The sequence below is a fragment of the Felis catus genome, chromosome A2 (assembly GCF_018350175.1).
Source record: "Felis catus isolate Fca126 chromosome A2, F.catus_Fca126_mat1.0, whole genome shotgun sequence".
In the NCBI taxonomy this organism is placed as follows: Eukaryota; Metazoa; Chordata; class Mammalia; order Carnivora; family Felidae; genus Felis; species Felis catus.
Genome location: NC_058369.1, coordinates 1,397,495 through 1,418,250, shown reverse-complemented (window position 1 = coordinate 1,418,250; position 20,756 = coordinate 1,397,495). Strand labels below are relative to the sequence as shown.

The 20,756-nt window shown below is 59.7% G+C and overlaps 1 protein-coding gene across 1 annotated transcript in view; it reads right to left on the bottom strand.

The window, feature by feature from the left end:
* DOT1L (DOT1 like histone lysine methyltransferase) overlaps positions 1-20,756 on the bottom strand; it is a 63,646-nt gene that overhangs the window by 27,720 nt on the left and 15,170 nt on the right. Inside the window, 6 exon segments of the mRNA XM_023243349.2 lie at positions 5,384-5,446; positions 5,804-5,898; positions 6,679-6,907; positions 8,246-8,309; positions 10,348-10,422; positions 18,830-18,873. Of these exon segments, the coding sequence (XP_023099117.2) occupies positions 5,384-5,446; positions 5,804-5,898; positions 6,679-6,907; positions 8,246-8,309; positions 10,348-10,422; positions 18,830-18,873 (570 nt within the window).

Here is a 20,756-nt window from a genome sequence, read left to right as displayed (position 1 = left end):
CAGGGGCGTCTGGACCCGGACTCCGGGGCTCCCACCACCCTCACCGGCGGGGGGGCTTGTGTCCCGGAACTGTCTGTGCAGACACAAGGTTTGCGCCGAGGACCTGCTCCCCTCCTGGGGTCTGGGGTCTCCGCCCGAGACCGGCAGACGGGCCTGCTGACCAACCCCCGGTGAGAACCTGGGCGCTGGGTCTCTACGCCCCCTGGAGACCACACCTCACGTGTCGGTTTGGGGGAATTAAGCACATCCTGAGGGACACGCTGGGAGAGGATTCTGGAAGCTTGGCCTGGTGTCCCCACCCCTGCCCCACACGCCTTTGCCCGGAGGTCATCTTGCTTCCTATCCTTTCTCTGTATAAACCACAGCCTTGGGGCTTGGGGACCACCATCTACTGAGCCCTGGGGGTCCTCCCGTAACACCCCCACCCTCGAGGGCCCTCCTACGGAACCCTGCCCGTAGGGTGGGGTTCTGGGAACGGACAGGGGTGCCGCAGGTGTCTCTTGCCGTGGCCAGGTCCCTGACCTTGGAGGCCGGCTCACCGTCCACAGCAGCACTGTGGAGCTTCGGCCTCACATTCCAAGCAAGGAAACAGCCGGTGTCCAGGCTCTGCCCACCCAGCCCCTGCAGGCCTTCTCCGGGCACAGGCAGGCTGCGATCATCCAAGGGCAGTGACAGGCACAGTGACCAGCTGAGCCGGCCGTGCTGCTGGGCCCAGCGCTCCGGAGTTAACAGAGCTCAGAAGGACGTGCGTGGCCTTCCCGTGCGTCCCTGCCCAGGGGACCCCGAGACCTCCTTCTACAGAGAAACGGGGAGACGCGTGAGAGGGCCCCGGCACGCACAGGTGCAGAGGGTTTCAGTCCCCACGACCCCCTTTCCCCGCCCTTCCCAGAAACCACTGATCCGCCTGTGGCCCCCGCAGCCCCACCCCAGGCTGCTGGTTCCCGCTGGAGGAACACGTCTCCGGTGAGGGGACAAGAGCCTGCTTCCAAGAACGGAGAGACCCAGCTTGCCCCCACCCAAGGTCAGGTGGCCCTGCATGCTCCGTCACTCGATGTCCGCTAACCTGCAGCCCACCTGCCCAGGGGCGGCCCAACCCACAGACGGCCACAGCGCAGCTCGGCAGGACGGCCAGGTCCTTTCCCTCAGCAGCACCGGTCGCCAGCAGCTCGACCCAGACCAAGACCAGAGGGGAGGTGAGCCCAGCGCAGGGCTCCGGCTGACCCGGCCAAGGAGGAAGCTGCAGGCACCACGGCGCCCAGCCACCCCGAGGGCCACACGGCATTGCCCGCCGGCAGCGCTGGGCCGTCCTGACGCGGACAGGCCCGGAGGGGCGGCCGGCGCCCAGGGGGAGGCCCCCGCACACTTCCTAGAGAGGCACCTGCCCACGAGGGCACAGGCCGGTCCATAAAGACTCTGGCACCTTCCCCACGTGGCACTTCCACGAGGCCACGGGCACCCCCGGTACGGGACTCTCAACGCACGACACCTGCTGTGCGCCAGGCCCACCGCCAGGTGCCCACAGCAGGCGGGTCTCACCGTGAACTGTGTGATGGGGGCCCCGGGGGCTGGACAGAGCACCTCCCAGGCCGAAGGGACGGAGGGGGTGCCCTGAGGTCAGACAGACGCTCAGACAGAAGCCAAGCAGAAGGGTGGGGGGGGAGCGGCTCTGACAGGAGGGGTGCGTGGGGGCTCGGGGGGGCCCGGCGGCTGGCAGCTGCCAGGCTGCAGGACGGGGGTGGGTGGGGGTGGGGGTGCCGAGGCTGGCAGGGTGAACCCTGGCTGGGCGGCGCCTCTGCGGTGGCGGGAGGGGGACCGAGGCGGCCGCCCAGGGAGCCTTGGCCCGGAGAAGCACACTGGGCTATTTTTAGACTCCCGTTGGCTTTGTTTCCTCTTCAGTCCGTAAGTAACGGGAGCGGGGCTCCGTCCGCCAACCAGGACGCCCGGTCAAAGCCACAGAAAGCTGGCAGGCCGGCCTCGCCAGACCCAGGACACAAGTTCCCGCCAGATCTGGGCGCTCACGGTCGGCACAAATCCACCACACCCTGCTGGAGCTGGACCGCGTGGGGCCGGCAACAGAACGCCAGGGGCACGGCCAGCTGCTCGTCCACACACCACTCCGAGGCCGTGCCCCAGTGGCCTTCCAGCCAAATTCCATTCCCAGCCCCTTCGCCGGGGCCCCGGCAGGGCCGACGAGTGCGGGAGGAACGAGCGCCCTTCCTGCGTGCCAACCACCGCGCCACGAGGCTCTGACGCACCGCCGACTCTGGATGGGGATGGGAGGAAGGGAAGAGGGCAGGTGGGGGGAGCAGAGGCCCGCCCGGGGCGCGCAGCGCCCCCAGCCTCACCCCTGTCTCTTACTCCAGCCGCAAGGGACACACCAGAGGCTAAAACCAGGCTCCGGACAAAGTGCCGGAGGCCGTGCGTGGATCAACACCAGCCGTTTCTGGGCAATCTCGGAACCTTTACGCTGTGGGCTGCAGCTGCCTGACCCCGTCACCAGAAACAGGAAGCGTTTGAAAACTTGAAAACCCAGGGCACCTGGTAGCTCGGTCAATGAGCGTCCGACTCTTGGTTTTGGCTCAGGTCACGATCCCAGGGTCGTGGGACGGAGCCCCGTGTCAGGCTGAGCGCGGAGCCTCCTTAAGATGCTCTCTCCCTCTGTCCCTCTCCCCTGTTCGCGTTCTAAGCTAAAATTTTAAGAAACAAAAATGAAATAAAGCAATTTAGGAAGTCACAGCTTTAGGAAAACGATAAACCATTTGGGAATACAGCCAGCGTTAACAGCAGATACGGGGACCGTGCGGGAAGAAGTTCCCTGGAAACAAACCCACTGGATCCACTGCGCACTCAGCCCGGATAGCAAACACCAGGGGACCTCAGACACAGGGGCACAGGAGGAAGGCTGGACTGCTCGCCTTTCACGGAGGGGAGAAAACTCCGGAAGAGATCCCACCAGGAGACGGGATGGGCAAGTCCTGGCCCAAAAGGAGCAGAAGGGCACCTCCCCACTACGAGGCCGGCCTCACCCTGACACCAGAACCAAAGGTGTTCCACAGGAAGGAAGATGGGCCGGTATCTCTCAAGGACACGGGAGCGCCCCGGAAATCCGGCACAGCGTGCGGAAACGACCGCACGCCACGACCGAGTGGGATCCACCCTGGCGGGAGGGCTGGCTCCGCTCGCCACATCAACGGGCCAAAGAAAGAGCACAGGCTCACGCCAGACGCACAGAGGGCCTCCGTGATGAAGCCTCTCGACAAAATAAGGCAGACGAGAACCACGTCAGCTTGATAAAGGGCACCCCCGGGACACCCGCGAACGCACGTCGTCTCCACGGCGAGGAACCCAAAGCTTTCCCGATGCCATCAGGACCAGGGCAAGGGGGCCGCTCTCTCCTCTCTCCTCGTGACAGCGTCCTGCACACGTCTGCCGCCATGCTGGCGTGCACAGCAAGACAGACATACGGGACGCAGATCGAGAAGGAAGGCGTAAAACCGCCTGTGTTCACGGACGACAGGACCAAGAGAATCCAGAGAACAAACCAACAAACAAACCTGGAACTAACCAGCCGTTACGGCAACAGTCACGGGGTAAGGGTATTGCTGCCCGCGAACAAACCACACGCAAAGGTCAGCCGCCTTCCTATCAACGGGCAACAAACAAGTGGAACCGGAGGCTAAAAAGACCTTCACGTAAGCACCGAGACAGACAGACTGAGGCATAACCTTAACGGAACGTGTAGGACGCCTACACGAGGCTCAGTACAAGACCCTGGTGAACGACCTCAACAAAGAAGTCAACAGACGGACGGAGAGTCCCCGTGTGAGGGCAGGAAATACCGGCAAGATGTTGGTTCCTCCCGACCCAACGGGCAGATGCACACGTTCCCCCCGGCCCCGAGCCAGCGTGCTCTGTGACGGGCGCCCCCGGACGGACTCTCGGGTTTATCCGGACAAGGCAAAGACAAGCATCATGTCAGAGGACGGCCGGGCGCTGCGGGAGCGCAGACGCACTCCAGAGCCCCGGGAACGCGGAAGGCACGGGCTGGTGAGGGAGACGGACAGCGGGACGGGACAGACGGCCAGAAACACTCAATTGGCGTGCGACACGCCTCACGGGCAGAGCACCGGGGCGAGGGCAGACCGCAAGGACGGGGCCCGCGTGCCCGGAAAGGATCCGGGAGCCGACCTCACACCTCACAGCTCTACACGTCAAGCACAGAACACGGAACTCCCCAGAACGCGCAGAAGATACCGAGGAGCGGGGGTGGGTGACCTTGGTTTGGGGAGTGCCCTTCCCACGCTGCAGCAGAGGTACGAGCGTGGAAGCAGCAACTGTCAGGCGGTGCTAAGGGAGAGGGAGCCTCCCTGCCTCCAGCCCCCCCCACGCCCCAGCCTGTCATCTCGTGACCACTCCTCATTCCCTAACACAAGCAGCTCAAAGCCCACGCCCCACGACGGCCCGCTTGGGGCCGGTGACTACGGAGAGGGAAAGAAGCGAACAAGGAACGGAGGGGCAACGGGGCCCCCGCCGCAGAGCCGAGTGGACCTCAGCGACCGGGGCCTCAACCTCTGGGTACGTGCAGGCGATGACCTGGGACGAGAGGAAGAGTCAAAGACGCGGCTTAGACACACTCCGTCTGTGCCGTCCCCGCGGCAGCCCGGTGCGGGGAGACTACAGAGCAGCGGTGTGTCCACGGCACGAGAGAGAGTGAGGGACGGGGTCACGGGCCCAGACACACATTTCGAGGTGTGATGCAGGTGCCCGGGCGGAGGCAGACGGAGGCCAGGGGCCTCGAACCCTGGCCAAGGAGCCTGGGCATCGACAGGCGGGGCCGAGCAACGGAGGCCGAGGGGCGGCAGCCGGGAGAGCCGGGGGCGCGTGCGGCCCCAAAGCCGAGCCTCGCCAGGAGGGACTCACGGGCGGGGTCACGTACCCCCACGAAGGCAAGGAGAAGGTGCCCTGGAGTGGGCCAGCGGGCGAGGGAAGAGGCCGTCCCACCCACACCCCACGGCCCAGCCTCGCACGGCTGCTGGCACAGACACGTGCGGAACACCAAGGAGGGCTCCCCGAGAGCCCGCAGGGGCCTGGAGACACACGCACGACGAACTCCGTTCAGCGGCCGGGGGAGAGGAGGGCCGCCCCCGTTCTCGGCCGGCCGGCGCAGGGGCCGCAGCCCCCGGGCAGCCCAGAGAGGGGGTGGAAGAGACCGGAGAGGGAGGCGGCACTCCGGTGACGACACGCGCGCCCCACGCAGGGCCGGGACAGGCAGGGAGGGCGTCCCGTCCCGGGAGGGGAGAAGAACGGCGGGTCAAGGGGGAGGAAGAGGCACGGAAATGGAGCTGGGTCGGTAGCCGCAGGGGCATGGAGCGATGGCACTCACTGTGTATTCTGCATGCTTTTTTCCATACCATTTCATCCACTTCCTGAACTCTCGGTCCATGGTCTGCAAGGGAACGACCACACAGCCGTCAGCGGCTCCCCGTGGCCCCTTCCTACCCCCGCGAGGCGAGCGGGGGGCCGCCCGTGGACCAGGCCTCAACACGACCCCTTTGACAAGCAGCCCCGGGACAGCCCGGGGCCTGCAGGGTCCACGGGTCCGGACCACACACTCTAAAGGGGTTTCCGAAGACAGAGGCGCTGCCCCAACCCCACTGGCCCCTCCCCGGGCAGCCGCCTCTGGAGGGCACGGGCCGCCCTGTGGGGAGCACACGGAGACCCGCCTCGTTCTGTCCTCTCTCTGTGCCCCGCAGGTCATGGCCAACAGGAGCCAGACCCTGCACCGTACTCCAGGGTCACTCACCTCCGCGTACTTGGCTGGGATGTCGGCTTTCTCCACGCCGTAGTGATGTTTGCAGTTGGTGGCCGCGGCCACCTGGAGCACGACCTGGCCCACTCCTTCAGAGACAAACACAGAGAGAGAGACAGAGAGGGGGAGGGGGAGAGAGAAGGAGGGAGGAAGAGAAAGAGGGAGGGAAAAAGAGGGAGGAGAAGGAGGGAGAGAAAGAGAGGGAAAGAAAGAGAGGAAGAGAGAGAGAGGGAGGAAGGGAGGGAGAGGGAGGGAGACAGAGAGGGAGGGGGAGGGAGCAAGAGGGAGGGAGGGGAAGGGAGAGGTGCTGTCACAGACGCGGCCCCTGGGTCAGAGGCGCGACCTACCCCTGGTGCTGCCCATGGGGGTCAACAGGCAGAGGCCACAGGCTCTCCCAGGTCACTGAGGACATTCTAGGGACACAGACCCTGAGCTGAGCCCCCACCCGCGGACGGGATGGCCGTCTCGCTCACACTGCCTCATACACACGCGCCACCGCACGGCCCCCGCGTCAGGACGCTGTTCTCCTGAGACCTAAGTGATCCGCGAGACACGGCTCCACGAGACGCGGGAGCACCCCGAAGGCTCCGGCCACCCGAGCCCACCCCCGTCGGCGCCACAGCGTGGCGGGGGCGGGCTCTGACGCAGGGCTGCGGGGAGCAGGCCCCGCGCACCAGAGACAGGCTCTCCGGACCGTGCGTCCTGACAAGTGGGCCGCACGCACGCAGGCCCAGCCGTCCAGGTCTCAAGAGGCCACGGGGGCTTGCCGCGAGGGGCTGCGGGCAGCAGGGGGCGGTGACCGAGCCACCCGCTCTGCCTCCGGGGGCCAGGGAGGCGGCGTGCTGCCCGCACGGGCTGCCCGCACTCACCGCTGCCCAGGTCCACAAACAGGTCGTCCTCGGTCATCTTGATCTCGTCGATCATCTGCGCGACCAGGTCAAAGGAGGTCTCCCCGTACACCTCTGGGGAGAAGGGCTCGTAGTTGTTGAGCTTCTCGGGGTCCGTCACCGAGTGGTTATACACCTGCTGCAGGATGTGGCGCAGGAGCCCGTTGGACGGCCGGGTGTTCAGTTTCATGGGCTGAGTGGTCCCCTTCCACTAGGGCGTCAAAGGGAGCACGTCACAAGTGACCGTCCTCCCAGCACCGCGGACTCCGCCCGTGCCCGAGCCGGCTAAAGGCTCACGCGTATGTGCCGTCCTGGGCGCCACACCCCTCAGGAGGCGACAGAGGCCGCTAGCTGTGCGGGCCCCGCAGCCCTGGCCTCAGAGCTCTCTGCCCTTACCCGGGAGCCTGGCTGGGCAGAGAAGTGGGCCGGGAGCCACAAAAAGGGCTAGCGCCTTGTGGGCCCTTCTTAGGGCCCCATGGCCGGGACCTCTGCCTCAGGGACAGGAGCCGGGCCCGAAGGGGCAGCGGGTCCTCTGACCCCTCACAGCCCACCCCCTTCCGACGCACAGCAGCTGCCCTTCAGCCACCTGCAGCCAGGACTGGGGCACAGAGCATCCCCGAGGACCTTCCCACCTAGAGACACGGGGCGGCCTGGAGCCAGGCCACCACCGTGCGGGGGACTGGAGACCGCACGGCCCGGCCCAAACCTCAGGCCCCGCCTCCTGCCCAGGACAAAACTGAGGCAGTGGGGTGGGGGTGCCACACAGCTGACCCCAGAAAAACCTCTATGAGCCCCAGTCCCTTTGCACAGGAGGCCGGAGGCCTGACCATACTCGACGGACTCAGCATCCCCCTCCCCCATCACTGCTACTAACGGGGATGACTGCCCTGTCCCAAGCCCCGGTGCCACAGGGCCTGTCACCCCACCACAGCCTCCCCCACAGCAAGGCTCCTGCCGGAGAGCCCCCACCCAGACCAAGAGCCCACACCGTCTGGACAGCAGAACGTCCTTGGAAACAGGAGTGACGCGCTCTTTGGAACTGCTTCCGCAGCCTGGCCCGGCCCGGCTGTCTCTGTTCTTTGCCAGGCGAGGCCTCCTAAGGCCCCAGCACGGTGGGTCAGGAAAGCGAGGACAGAGCCTCAGGCCTCTCCCCAGTCAGAATGTCCCAGGAGGGCGGGGAGATGCTCACAACGCTGCTGGCCGAGGGGCAGGAGAAGCCCCGGGAAGCTCCTCAGCGTGTCCGCCTGTCACAGTCTGCGGAGACGGGGCACCAGCGGGAAGGTACGCGTGCGCGTGAGCCTGGGGACGACCGCTGGGCACACGGGGCCCGAGGACGCACCCCGCCCCCGACGGCAGCTCCCCAGACCCAAGCCACGTTCGTGCGCCCCTGCAGACGCCTCTCAAGGAAGCCCACACTCCAGGCGGCCTGCAGGCTCTGGGAGGCGTGTGGTTCAAAACCGCCCGGGGAGCGTGAGGGCAGCCGGGTCGGGCGCCCAGCACAGGCCCCGGGCAAGCAGCCGAGCGTGGGCGGAGGGCAGAGGCCACCTACCAGCTGGTGGATGCTGTCGATGGCGCGGTTGTACTTATCACAGAGCCTCTGCATGCTCTCGAAGCTGGAAGGCAAGGGAAAGGCTCCGGTCACGGAGGAGCTCGGAACGAGCCGTGGGGGCCCAGCCGGCCTCTCGGGAGGGACAGCCCACGGCCAGGCAGAGCCAGCCCGCCCCCCGGTGGGCGGGCGGAGGACTCGGGCCCCCGGGAGAACCGCGCGTGGGCGACAAGGCCGAGCCAATGGTCTGGGGCTGAGACAGTCTTGGGCCACGTGCCGCGTGCTTGGGGTGGCTTGCGGAGGCCGAGGCTCCCGGGTCAAACCCAAGGTCAACGGCGCGCCCAGGAGGTGCTAGGTGAGGAGGTGAGGAGCCCTGCACAGACTTCACGTCGCGCTGTGGGCAGGACCCGGGCCGGCTGTCGCTGCCCCCGGGGCTGGACAGCAGTCCCACCTGACCTGCCAGCAGGACCCACTGCCCCGCAGGGCTGTGCACCAGCCCCACATGGTCTTCCTTCCCTGGCCGGAAACAGCCCCTGCCTCGGCCCTAACTTGATGGGTTTGGGGACCACCCGGCGGCAGCAAGGGCCCCCTGACTCTCCTGGGCACCGCCCAACACCGGCCTCTGCAGAAAGCTTCCAGCACTTTCCAAGACATAGGTAGCACGTGTTAGATACCTAAAGACAACCGGGCTGGAAGTCTGTCGGTGAGACCAGACTCTCCCAAAGCCCACCATTTTTACTTCAAGTATGACTTTCAGTGAAATCCTCTAACCCAGGAGCCGCCCCCACCCCCCACCCAGGGCTGACTCTGCCTCCAGGGGACACTGCGTGACATCTGCGGATGCTCCGGGGCGCTTCCGGCATCGACAGGGTGGGGCCAGGGACGCTGCTCAGCCTGTGACAGGACCCGGGACGCCCCACAGAGGACGAGACCCGCTTGGTGTCAGCGGTGCGGAGGGGACGTGCTCCAAGTGTCTGCCCCAAACTGGAGGGGGAGTCACCGGTTCTTCCTACAACACCCACAAATGCACACAGAGCAAGCAGGCTTCCCACCCTGAGCAGGACACCAGGAGCCTGGGAGAGGAGCCTCCACACCCAGGGCACGGGAAGCGATGGCCGCACTGTGTGCACCCCGAGCTTCCTGCCCCAGGCCTCCCTGCGTCTTCACCGACCACCTGCTCCTCATCCTCGGCCGCGCCCCAGACCGGCCCCCCAGTGTCCACTTGCAATCTCTCCTAAGCCACCTGGACACGGAAGGGAAAACCACCTTGAAGGAAAACCATCCTTAAAAACACTGGCCGGGCACAGAGCAATCAACCCTTTTCTGACGGTGTGCTTCGCTGGCCAAATGCCTACTGTCCAAGGGTCAGCGCCCGTCCGCACCCTCACCCTGGGATCGGGAGGGGCGTACCCCAGTCCTCGGCCGGGCCCCTGCTGCCAGAGGCATAGGCCACCAGAGCCCAGGGCCTGAGCGCTCGGGACGACGGAGTGTGAGCACAGCCCCTTCCTTGCTTCTCAAGTGCTGAGCTGATCAGGGAACGGGGTACGGGGCCAGGGCTGGCTCAGGCTGGAAGAGCGAGGCCAGGTCAACGACAGTGGGGTGCCGGGCCCCGCGAGGGGCTTCGGGGCTCCTCTGGGCCCAGCTATCATGCCCGCAGGTGACCCAGTCCTCCGGACAGACTGCAGGCGGCTTTCAAGCCTGCCCAGAGCTAAACCGGCAGGAGTGGGGAAGAAGAGAAACAAACAACTCCAGGCAGGCATTCCAGAGCCTGCCCCGCCCTTCCCCACCCACAGGACTCTCCCCATCCGGATGTGCCCGCGGGGAAACTGCCAGAAGCTGCCGGAGGGTGAACCCCAGAGACCCTGCCTGGAGCCGAGACAGGGGAGGCCCGTGCCGAGGTGCCGCTGGCGGTGGCCGCAGAGAAGGCAGCGCCCGCCAGCCGGGGCTGGCCCCGCACACGTCAGGGGCAGCGCCCGCAACGCGCCCCTCCCAATCGCGCCCTCCGGTGTCTGATCCACGTTTCCCCCAACAAAACCTCACGGAGGCGCCAGCCAACCCTGACAGGGAGTCTCAGACCAGAGACCACTCGGCAGAGCTCGGCTCACCTTTTGGTGTCGTAGTCGATTAAAACGTAGTTCTCCATAGCGAGCTTGAGGTCCGGGATCTCTTCGCAGACCCACCTGAAACACAAGTGTAGAGACAGCGGTGAAGACTGTTATGATCGTCTATTTTCACTCTCAACGGTCTTAAACACGGTTTGCTCCCGAATACTGAGGACAAAAACAACAACAAATCCTCATTACCGGACTCAAAACGCACAAGAGGAAAGGGAGGCATCACTTCAGAACAAATCGCGTAAAGTTTAGGACGAAGTTGTGACACACACGCTTCTGTGGCTTCAGTCGGTGTCGCCTACGGGGGGGGGGGGGGGGGTAGCTGGGGTCGCTCGCAACGGAGCCTGGAAGCGTGCCTGCTCAGGTCAGAGCCTGAAAAGCAGCGGGTGGACTGAGGGTTAAAGGCAACTATTTTTCTCTTAAGTTTGTTTGTTTATTTTGAGAGAGAATGAGCGGGGTAGGGGCAGGAACAGAGAGAGAGAGAGAGGGACAGAGAGAATCCCAAGCAGGCCCCACGCCGACAGAGCAGGGCTCGACCTCATGAACCATGAGATCACGATCTGAGCGGACATCCAGAGTCAGACCGAGCCACCCAGAGGCCCCTAAAGGCAACTATTATCTCACGAGTTAACTGATCGCAAGACAAGGGGGTTTCTTCAACAAACAGGGGGAGCCTACAGATTAAAAGGGGCACAAAAATACACCAACGAACCCTAAGATATGACCCTTGTTGAATCATGATGCAACGCGGGCAGAAAGCCAAGGGAGAAGTCACTGCTGTAGACCTTATAAAACACGGACGTGATGATTTCAAACTTAGATGGAATGAACAAATTCCTTGAAACACACAAATAACCAAGACCTGACACGTGTAAGAACGAGTGACACCAACGAGACTGGCCTTACCCCGGTGCCCAAACCAGAGGAAGACAAAGCCTCGTAAAGCAAACTCCGGGTAGGAAAAGGAAATCGACGGGCCAATGAACGCAGACACAAAAATCCTCTACAAATATTAGCCGGCAAGTTAGCAAGCCGTGTCAGTCAGCTGAGCACCTGACTCCTGATCTCAGCTCAGGTCACCATCCCAGGGTCGTGGGCTCCAGCCCCGAATCGGGCTCCACGGTCAGCACGGAGCCCGCTTGGGAGGGATCCATTCTCTCTCTCCCTCTCTCTCCCCGCTCTGTCCCTCCCCACAAGACCCCCTCAGGCTCACGGTCCCCGGGGCCAGCGGGGCACACCCGCCTCCAAGCATCAACTACCCCGTGCTCTCTCAGACCCAGGGAGCAACCTCTCCGTGGCGCAGTCCGTTCGGCAGCACACATGGTTGATGTCAGGAGACCCGAGGGTACAGGAAGGTGTGCACCCTGCAGCGGCCGCCAGACGAGCGCTGCGACACTGAGGACCCCAGAAGGGCAGGGACAGGTGAAAGACACTTCCCTCCAGTTCTCAGTACAGGCTCCGGCCAGCACCACAGGGCAGGAAAAAAAACAGCACAAAGACTAGAAACGCAACAACAAAACATCCCTATTCACAGGCACACAATTTAACACACAGACTAACCTAAGGAATTTACATAGGAACTTCTAGAACTCAGGTGGATTGGGCAAGGTCAGAACACATGGGGTCAATGGGCAAAAATGAAGTCTATTTGCATACGTCAGCAACAAAGAATTTTGAAATGAATTTTTTTAATGCCATTTAAAATAGCAGTAAAAGCTAAATACCTAGGGATAATTGTTTTTTAATGTTTACTTATTTATTTTGAGAGAGAAAGAGAGTGAACTCATGAGCAGGGGAGGGGCAGAGAGGGAGAGTGTGTGCTCAGGAGGGGTAGAGAGACAGGGAGACAGAGAATCCCACGGAGGCTCCAACCTGCCAGCACAGAGCCCGATGTGGGGCTCGAACTCACAACCCTGAGATCATGACCTGAGCTGAAATCAAGAGTCAGCCGCTTAACCGACTGAGCCACCCAGACGCACCCCACCCCCCCCCCGGAATAACTTTAATGAAAGATTTGTAAGACCTCTACACTGAAAACTGTAAGACACTGCTGAGCAAACATAAAGACGAAAAAAGGGGAACTCTGCTCACAGAAGACTTCACATTGTTAAAGTGGCCCTTCCCCCAAAACTGAACCGCCAACTCCAGAGTAGTGCCCAGTGCAAGCCCAGCAACTTCTGGAGAAGCAGACGACCTGGTTGTAAAATTGACACACAGGGCGCCTAGGGGGCTCAGTCAGTTAAGCGTCCAACTCTTGACGTCAGCTCAGGTCATGATCTCACGGATCACGGGTTCAAGCCCCGCGTCAGGCTCTGTGCTAACAGCATGGAGCCTGCTTGGGATTCTCTCTCCCTCCCTCTCTCTCCCTGCTCCTACCCTGCTTGCGTGCACTCTCTCCCTTTCTCTCTCTCTCAAAATAAATAAATAAGCCTAAAAAAAAATTTGATACACTGAAAACTTCCACTAGTCAAGATGCCATTAAAACCACAAGCAGCTACGCTATGTGTAATGAAGTATCTCACGAGGCATTCACAGCCAGAATATGTCAAGAATTCTCACAACTCAGCAAGGACAACGCAAACAACTCAATCTCAAAACACAGCACTGGGGCGTCTGGGTGGCTCAGTCAGTTAGGCATCCAACTCTGGCTCTGGTCATGATCTCATGGTTTGGGGTTTCAGGCCTGGCATCGGCCTCCCGACAGCTCAGAGCCTGGCTGGAGCCTTCTTCAAATTCTGTGTCTCCCTCTCTCTGCCCCTCCCCTGCTCGAGCTCTGTCTGTCTCTCTGTCTCTCTCTCTCTCTCAAAAATAAACATAAGAAGAGGCACCTGGGTGGCTCAGTCGGTTAAGCGTCCAACTGGCTCAGGTCATGATCTCACAGTCTGTGGGTTCGAGCCCCGCGTCGGGCTCCGTGCCGACAGCTCAGAGCCTGGAGCCTGCTTCGGATTCTGTGTCTCCCTCTCTCTCTGCCCCTCCCCTGCTCACACTCTATCTCTCTCTCAAAAAATAAACATTAAAAAAATTTTTTTTAAAAAACATTAAAAAGAAAAAAAGCAGCACAAACTATTCTCTCATAAAAGAAACCGGGGGCGCCTGGGGGGCTCAGCTGGTTGAGCGTCTGACTTCGGCTCAGGTCATGATCTCGCGGTTCGTGAGTTCAAGCCCCTCACTGGGCTCTGTGCTGATGGCTCAGAGCCTGGAGCCTGCTTCGGATTCTGTGTCCTCTCTGCCCCTTCCCTGCTCATGCTCTGTCTCTCAAAAATGAATAAACATTAAAAAAATAATTTAAAAAAAAAAAGAGAAAAAAACCAGAGCTCCTCAGAGATGTTGCTGATTCGAAGGTTTGGAACATGGGAGATTTCAGGTAACTCCAGAGCATCTGTGGTTCTAGAAAACAAGGATGTGCTCAGGAAGGCAGGGGGCATGCCAAAGGGACACGGGACGAACCGGACAGCCCTCCGTGGCCAGCACAGGAACAATGTGAAACAAGGTTGTAACAGCAGGAGTGCATCACGGCTCATGGGATGAAACATGAAAACGGAGTTCTGATCAGCAGCCGAGGAGAGGATGAGGCCTAGAACACAGCGGTAAGCAGTGGCGGCAGGTGAGGTCCACCTGTGGTGCGGAAGTCCAAGTGGAACCGCGATCTCTGCATAGTTCCCCAGGACCTCACCCGAGGTATGTATTAAAAAGGGGGAAACGGTAACTACACCCCAGAGAAGCCTGGTGGACGCCACCTCAACCGGGTGGTCAAGCCTAACGTCACTCCACAGTAAGGCAGAATTAGAGGCCGTGTGCCTCTCGCGGCACTGAGGCTCTTGCCAGGAATGGACGCTTTTTGTCACAACCGTTTTCCACACCCGTTCCACATTATTCAGAAGCAGGCCACAAATGTTACCAGTGTGTCCCTCACAAATACGTCAGCATTCCTCCTAAAAGTGACAGACTGTTTCTTTCAACATAACTACAATGCTGTGGGCGCACCTAGTAAAAACAACATCAGGAATAGTAAGGAATTTCCTCAAATTCATACAGGGCATCTGTGAAAAACCTACAGCTTACGTCATCTCCGTGAGGAAAGGCTGAAGGGCCTAGTCACCTCAACAAGACCAAGGAAAAGAAATAAAACCGTGAAGACTGAAAGGAAGAAGTAAAACTGTCCCTGCTCAGAGATGACCTGATTACTTCTGACAGCAACTCTTAATAAATCTACCAATCAAGTACCAGAATCAATAAATTTAGCAAAAGATCACGGTTAATGTATGAAAATCAATTGTGTTCTTTCTTATGAGCAGCAGGTAAGTGGAAAATAAAATTTAACACAGAATCCCATTTACAGTGGTGCCCAAAGCTTAACTGCCTGAGAACAAATCTAACAAAAGGTGTCCACGACCCCACACTAAAATAACAGAGGACTGTTAGAGAAACACGGAAAGACCTAAGTAAGTAGAAAGATATACCATGTTCATGGATTGAAAGACCCAATACTGGAAAATGCAACAGCAAATCTTTCCAAACGACCTATCGGTTCAACGCAATTCCTAACAAAACTATGCAAAAACCAACAAGCTGATTCTAAAATTTATATGGAAATGTGGGGCACCTGGGTGGCTCAGTCGGTTACGTGTCCAACTCTTGACTTTGGCTCAGGTCATGATCTCACGGTTCGTGAGTTCGAGCCCCAGGTCGGGCTCCGTGCTGATTCTGCTTGGGATTCTGTCTCTCCCTCTCTCTATAACCCATCTCCCACTTACTCTCTCAAATAAATGAAAATAAACTTTAAGATAAAATGTACGTGGAAATGCAAAGGAGGTAGAATAACCAAAACAATGTTTTAAAAGAAGACAAAGAGAAATTATTCCACCCACTTCCAACACTTACTATACAGCTAGGTAACCAAGGTCTTCTTTGGCCAAAGGACACACATGGGAGTCAGTGAAACAGAACCGAGTCTATAAATAAACCAACTCCTACACTGTCAACTGACTTTTGCAAAGGCGACAAGGGTATTTCATAGAGAAAGGACAGTGTCATTAACAATGGTGCTGGAACCAGTGGACATCCACATGCAAAACAATAAACTTTCAACTCATACACTGCACCACATGTAAAAATTTCCTCAAGATGGATGAAAAGATTTAAAAGGAAAACCTAAACTGTAAAACTTCTAGAAAACATACAAGAAAGCCCTTGTGAGCTCAAGAGCAAATATTTAGGCAATATTTAGGCAAATATTTCTTAAGAGGCAAAAAACACAACTTATGAAAGAAAAATGTGAACAAGTCGAACTTTTATTGAAAATTAAGCTATTGGGGAGCCTGGGTGGCTCAGTCGGTTAAGTGTCCAACTTAAGCTCAGGTCATGATCTCGCAGTCCTGAGTTCGAGCCCCGCGTCGGGCTCTGTGCTGACTGCTCAGAGCCTGGAGCCTACTTCGGATTCTCTGTCTCCCTCTCTCTCTGCCCCCCGCCCCTCACACTGTCTCTATCTCAAGGTGAATAAATGTTAAAAAAATATATGTTTTTTAAAAAGAATACTCAAAATTCAATAGTGAGAAAAAAAATCAGTTCTTAAAAACAGGCAAAATACGATGAACATTATTAGTGATTAGGAAAATGCAAATTGAAACCACAATGAGGGGCACCTGAGTGGCTCAGTTGGTTAAGCATCCAACTCTTGGTTTCAGCTCAGGTCATGATCTCACGGTACGTGGGTTCAAGCCCTGCGTCAGGCTCTGTGCTGACAGTGTGGAGCCTGCTTGGGATTCTCTCTGTCCCTCTCTGTCTCTGCCCCTCCCCTGCTTGAGCTCTCTCTAAACAAACAAACAAACAAACAAATACTGAAACACACACACACAATAAAATACCACTACACAGCTCAAATCAGAAACCGCAAGACCAACCCACAGCAACACCACATCCTGGTGCACGGGGGGGCTACACAGAGGTTCCTGAACTGGTGGTGTGGTGCAAAGCAGGCGGATCCCTTCGGAAAACACCTTGGCAGTTCCTCTTCGAGAAAGTTGTCATAAGACCCAGTAACCCCACTCCCGGGTATTTGCCCAAAAGAACCAAAGACATGTCCACACGAGACCCCCATGTGGATGTTCACAATGGCTTTGTTCATAATCGCCAGAGTCCAACAGGACCCGAACAGTCGTCAACAAACTGCAGTCTATCCTCCGAGGGAAACTCCTCAGAAACAAAGAGGAAACACGACCACCCGAAAATCGTGTGCTGAAAGGAGCCGGGAGAAAACCACAGCACTACTGACCGAGTCCACGTACGTAAAATTCTAGAACACGCAAAGTAACCTGCAGAGGCAGAACGCAGCTCAGGGCTGCCTGGGGACAGCGGTGGGGGGACGCAGGTCAGAGGACACGAGGGAGCCCGCACAGGCGATGGACATGCCCGCTCCCGAGGCTGCCTTGCACATGCGTGGACATGTCCACGCCCGTCAGAACGTGTACCTTACCTGTGTGTGGCTCCTGTACGCCCACTATATTCCAAATTTTCATAATTCTCATAATCTTCCTTTAAACGTTTATTTTTGAGCGAATACGAGTGGGGGAGGGGCAGAGATACAGGGGAACAGAGGGTCAGAAGTGGGCTCCGTGCTCACAGAGGTGAGCCCGACATGGAGCTCGAACTCAAGAACCACGAGATCGTGACCTCAGCGGAAGCGGGAACCTCGACCAACTGAGCCCCCCAGGGGCCCCGCAACTGCACTTTTAAAACATACAACTACGGGAAGGACTAGAAGTGTGTGCAGGTACAGACGACACTTAGGTGGCGATGAGCTGGTCGCTGTCAGGCTGGGTGACGGGAACCTGGGTTCAGTATACCCTCTGTCTACCTCCGTATCTGCTGGAAATTCCCCACCGCGCAAAGGAAAATAAGAGAAAGATCACTGAAGTAACTGACCATCTGGCCAACGGACAGAACGGGTCTGCAGGGACAGCAAGGAAGAAGGTGAAGCCGTTTTGGGAGCCCGATGTGAGGCTCCCGCAGAACGGCCTCGGGAGGGGACGAGGCCACAGGGGACTGAGGACAGAGGGCTGGCTCCAAGGCCGCAGAGCCGATGCTGAGCCCCGGCACCAGGGACAAGTGACCAGCCCTACACACGAGAAACGGCTTCCAGCCCACCTGACTCAGAGCCGCTGTGTTAACCACCACACTCCCACTTCCTAACCAGCAGACTTTTTAAAAAATAACATAAATCAGGGGCGCCTGGGGGGCGCAGTCGGTTGAGCGTCCGACTTCGGCTCAGGTCATGTCTCACAGTCTATGAGTTCGAGCCCCATGTCGGGCTCTGTGCCGACAGCTCAGAGCCTGGAGCCTGCTTCCGATTCTGTGTCTCCCTCTCTCTCTGACCCTCCCCTGCTCATGCTCTGTCTCTCTCTGTCTCAAAAATAAATGAACATTAAAAAAAATTTTTTTAATAACATAAATCAAACCAAGCCAACCAGTTAACGCTATTGACTGGTTTCAGGCCCACCCTACAAGATCTACACAGATTATTTCACTTAAAACTGCAAACGCTCTTGCAAGGAGGCTCGGCTTGGCCTCAGGAGCAAACCAAACGGGCTCAGGCAGCCGGAGCGCCGGGGGTTTGGTGGCCCCACCAGGCGGCAGGGAAAGCACTCCCGTCACAGCCGGACCTCACGTCCTGGCTTTCTCACCAGCCCCGTCCTGCCAGCAGCCTTGGCAGGTTCATGCAGACTTCACGGCTGTGGCCTGGGGGGTGGCTGTATGCTTAAGGACTTTGAGGGACAACACAGCGAGAGAGGTCAAAGCCACGCACAAACAGTAACGGCCCTGCCGCAGGAGCTCAGAGAAGAACGGGGTTTCTGACCGTGGAACACGTAGACAAGAAGCGGTCCAGCCACGACAGCATTCGGGACGTCCTTCCAGACCCCAGGCCAACACGGGAGAAAAGGCCCACGAGAAACAGAACGGCTGGCAGCCTCCCCCGGGTCCTGTCTAGGTCGCCAACCTACTGGCCCAGGAGGGCCCGGGGGCTCTTCTCCACTCGCACGCAGGACAGGCCAGCAAAAGGCCGTCCCAGGTACCGAGGGGAAGAGCAGCCGCAGGAAAGCTGAGTCAGCACCCAATCCAAGAGGGAGGAGAGGGAAACGAGGGGCTGAGGGGAGGAGGGGAGAGCCCCCGAGGGCCCTGCCGGCTCAGCATTTCCCTCCCCTTCCACAGGAAGGCACCAAGTCTCAGAGAAGCACTGAGACCTGTTCCGGGCCACACGTGGACAACCCGGACTCCTCTGACCAAGTGGTCACTGCCTCTCAAGTCTTCCGGAGGTGCTCCCAGGAGGAGCCACGCAGGGCAAAGTGGGGTCAACCCGCAGACCAGACCATATGCGCAGAGAGCACAGGTGGGGTGGCCTGCACGGGGGGGGGGGGGCGCGGGGGGGAGGGGGGGCCCACCCTGAGACCTCACCCACCCCAGCAGGTGGCACACTCACCGGATGGTCTCGATGATTTCGTGAGCAGCATCGTGGTGTTTGTCCTGAAAGACAAAGGGACAGGTTTTACACCCTCCGGTGGTACAGGGTGTGGGGACCAGGCAGGGCCTACTGGCCAGTTCCCGCCCCTGGCCCCAGCTGGACCCGTGGCACTCCCTCCCAGGCGGGCAGGGAGGAGGGACCCGGGGTGACGTCGATGCCCCGACCCTTCTCTCCCCACTTCGCACCCCCACCTCTGCTGACTCTTCACCCACAGCCCCCGTGTGCTCCTACAGCCTGGAAGCCGCGGGCCTGGTTTTGAGCTACTGAACATCTCCAGGCCTCTGTTTCCCCATCTGTAAAATGGGGAAACACAAGTACCACAACCACGGGGAAAGCTCATGTGGCGGTCCTCCCGCCAGAAGGCAGACACCTCCCAACCCCACAGTTGATCACGCCAGGTTCCCACAATGCCTGTCACACGGGGCGGGGCGGCGGGGGGCTCACTGTTGCTCCTTCCTCACAGAGGAGGCCAAGGGCTCGCTCCAGGCCTCTCACCGGGGTCCGGACAGCCCTGACCCCAGACCTTGAAAAAAGCAGGACCAGATGCGGCGAGTGGCCTTTCTCTGGCCCCCTGCTTCTCTGATACGAGCACCGCACCTGCAGCGGCACAGAGAAGGCGTGCGCGGTGCCGAGAGGTCAGGTTCAGAGCCGCGAACAGCTGCTCTGCGGCAGTGACCGCACCTCTCAGGCCAGGCTTTACAACAGACCCTGGGGGTGAGGGGGGAGAGGGGGGTGGGCGGGGGGCGGGTCCTAGTGCAGAGCCTCCGGTCCCGTCCCGCACTCAGTGATGGTCAAAACAACCCCAAGGACCTTGGGCCCTAACCTCAGTTTCGTAGCCACGGCTCTCTGGGGACAGCATTCTCCCAGAAGGGGGCTCGCCGGCTCCACGCACACAGCCCAGTGGCTGTGGTACTTTCAGAATTGTGCGACCAAAGCGCTATTGCAGAACTCTTCTCACCCCAAACAGCTACCCCGTCCCCACTATCTGCCACGGCCCATCCCCCCGGCAACCAGTGACCCACTTTCGGTCTCTCAGGATGTGCCTGTTTCTGGACATTTCACGTGAATGGAATCACACACCGTGTTGCCTTTTGCGCTAAGCCTTACTTTTTCTTTAAGGTAAAAGAACCAAGCTCGCAGCGTTCTCAATGCTATCCTCCGACAGACGAAGGATCAAATGACAAATATTAATTGCCTGCGTATAGCGGGGTGCGAGATGGGTCACGGGCCGTCCGGCACGGGAGACCCCACGCAGGCCAGGGGTCCCCACTGAGGGGAGCCTGACCAGCAGCATGAGTGCCACCCGCTGAGTCGGAAACTCGGGGTGGGGACCGCTAACGGGAACCAGTGGCCCGGACACCTCGCGGTAAGTGTCAGAAGACAACTGGGGGGCAGGTCTGCTGGGCGCGTGAGGTCACACCGGTCTCACGGGAACCACGGGAACTGGCAGCAAGGAGAGCCGCCCCGCGGGCCACAGGAACGGACGGCCCGAGGCCCAGCGCCACATGCCCCGTGTTCCGGGGAGGGCACGTGGAGCCGGCAGAAAGCCCAGGCCTCGGACACAGGAGCCCCACGCCCGCCTGCGCCACCCTCTCTGGGCCCCCGCGGGTGGGGGGCCACAGCCCAGTGGCCCGATTCCCCAGGAGGCTGTGCAGGATGAGGAGCCGGTGACACAAGGAATCGCGGCAGCTCGTCTGCCGTCTCAGCCTCGACTCCACGCCTCCCGGCTCGACGGACACAGAGCTCCTCTTAGCTGAGCACGTAGGAATCTACCCCGCTACCTTCGGGGTCCCCACAAACTCCTCGCGGGCATTTCCCTGTTGTTTGGTGACACAGCATCGCGAACAAGGGGGAAGCCACGACTCCTGCTGCTCCGACTGCTCGC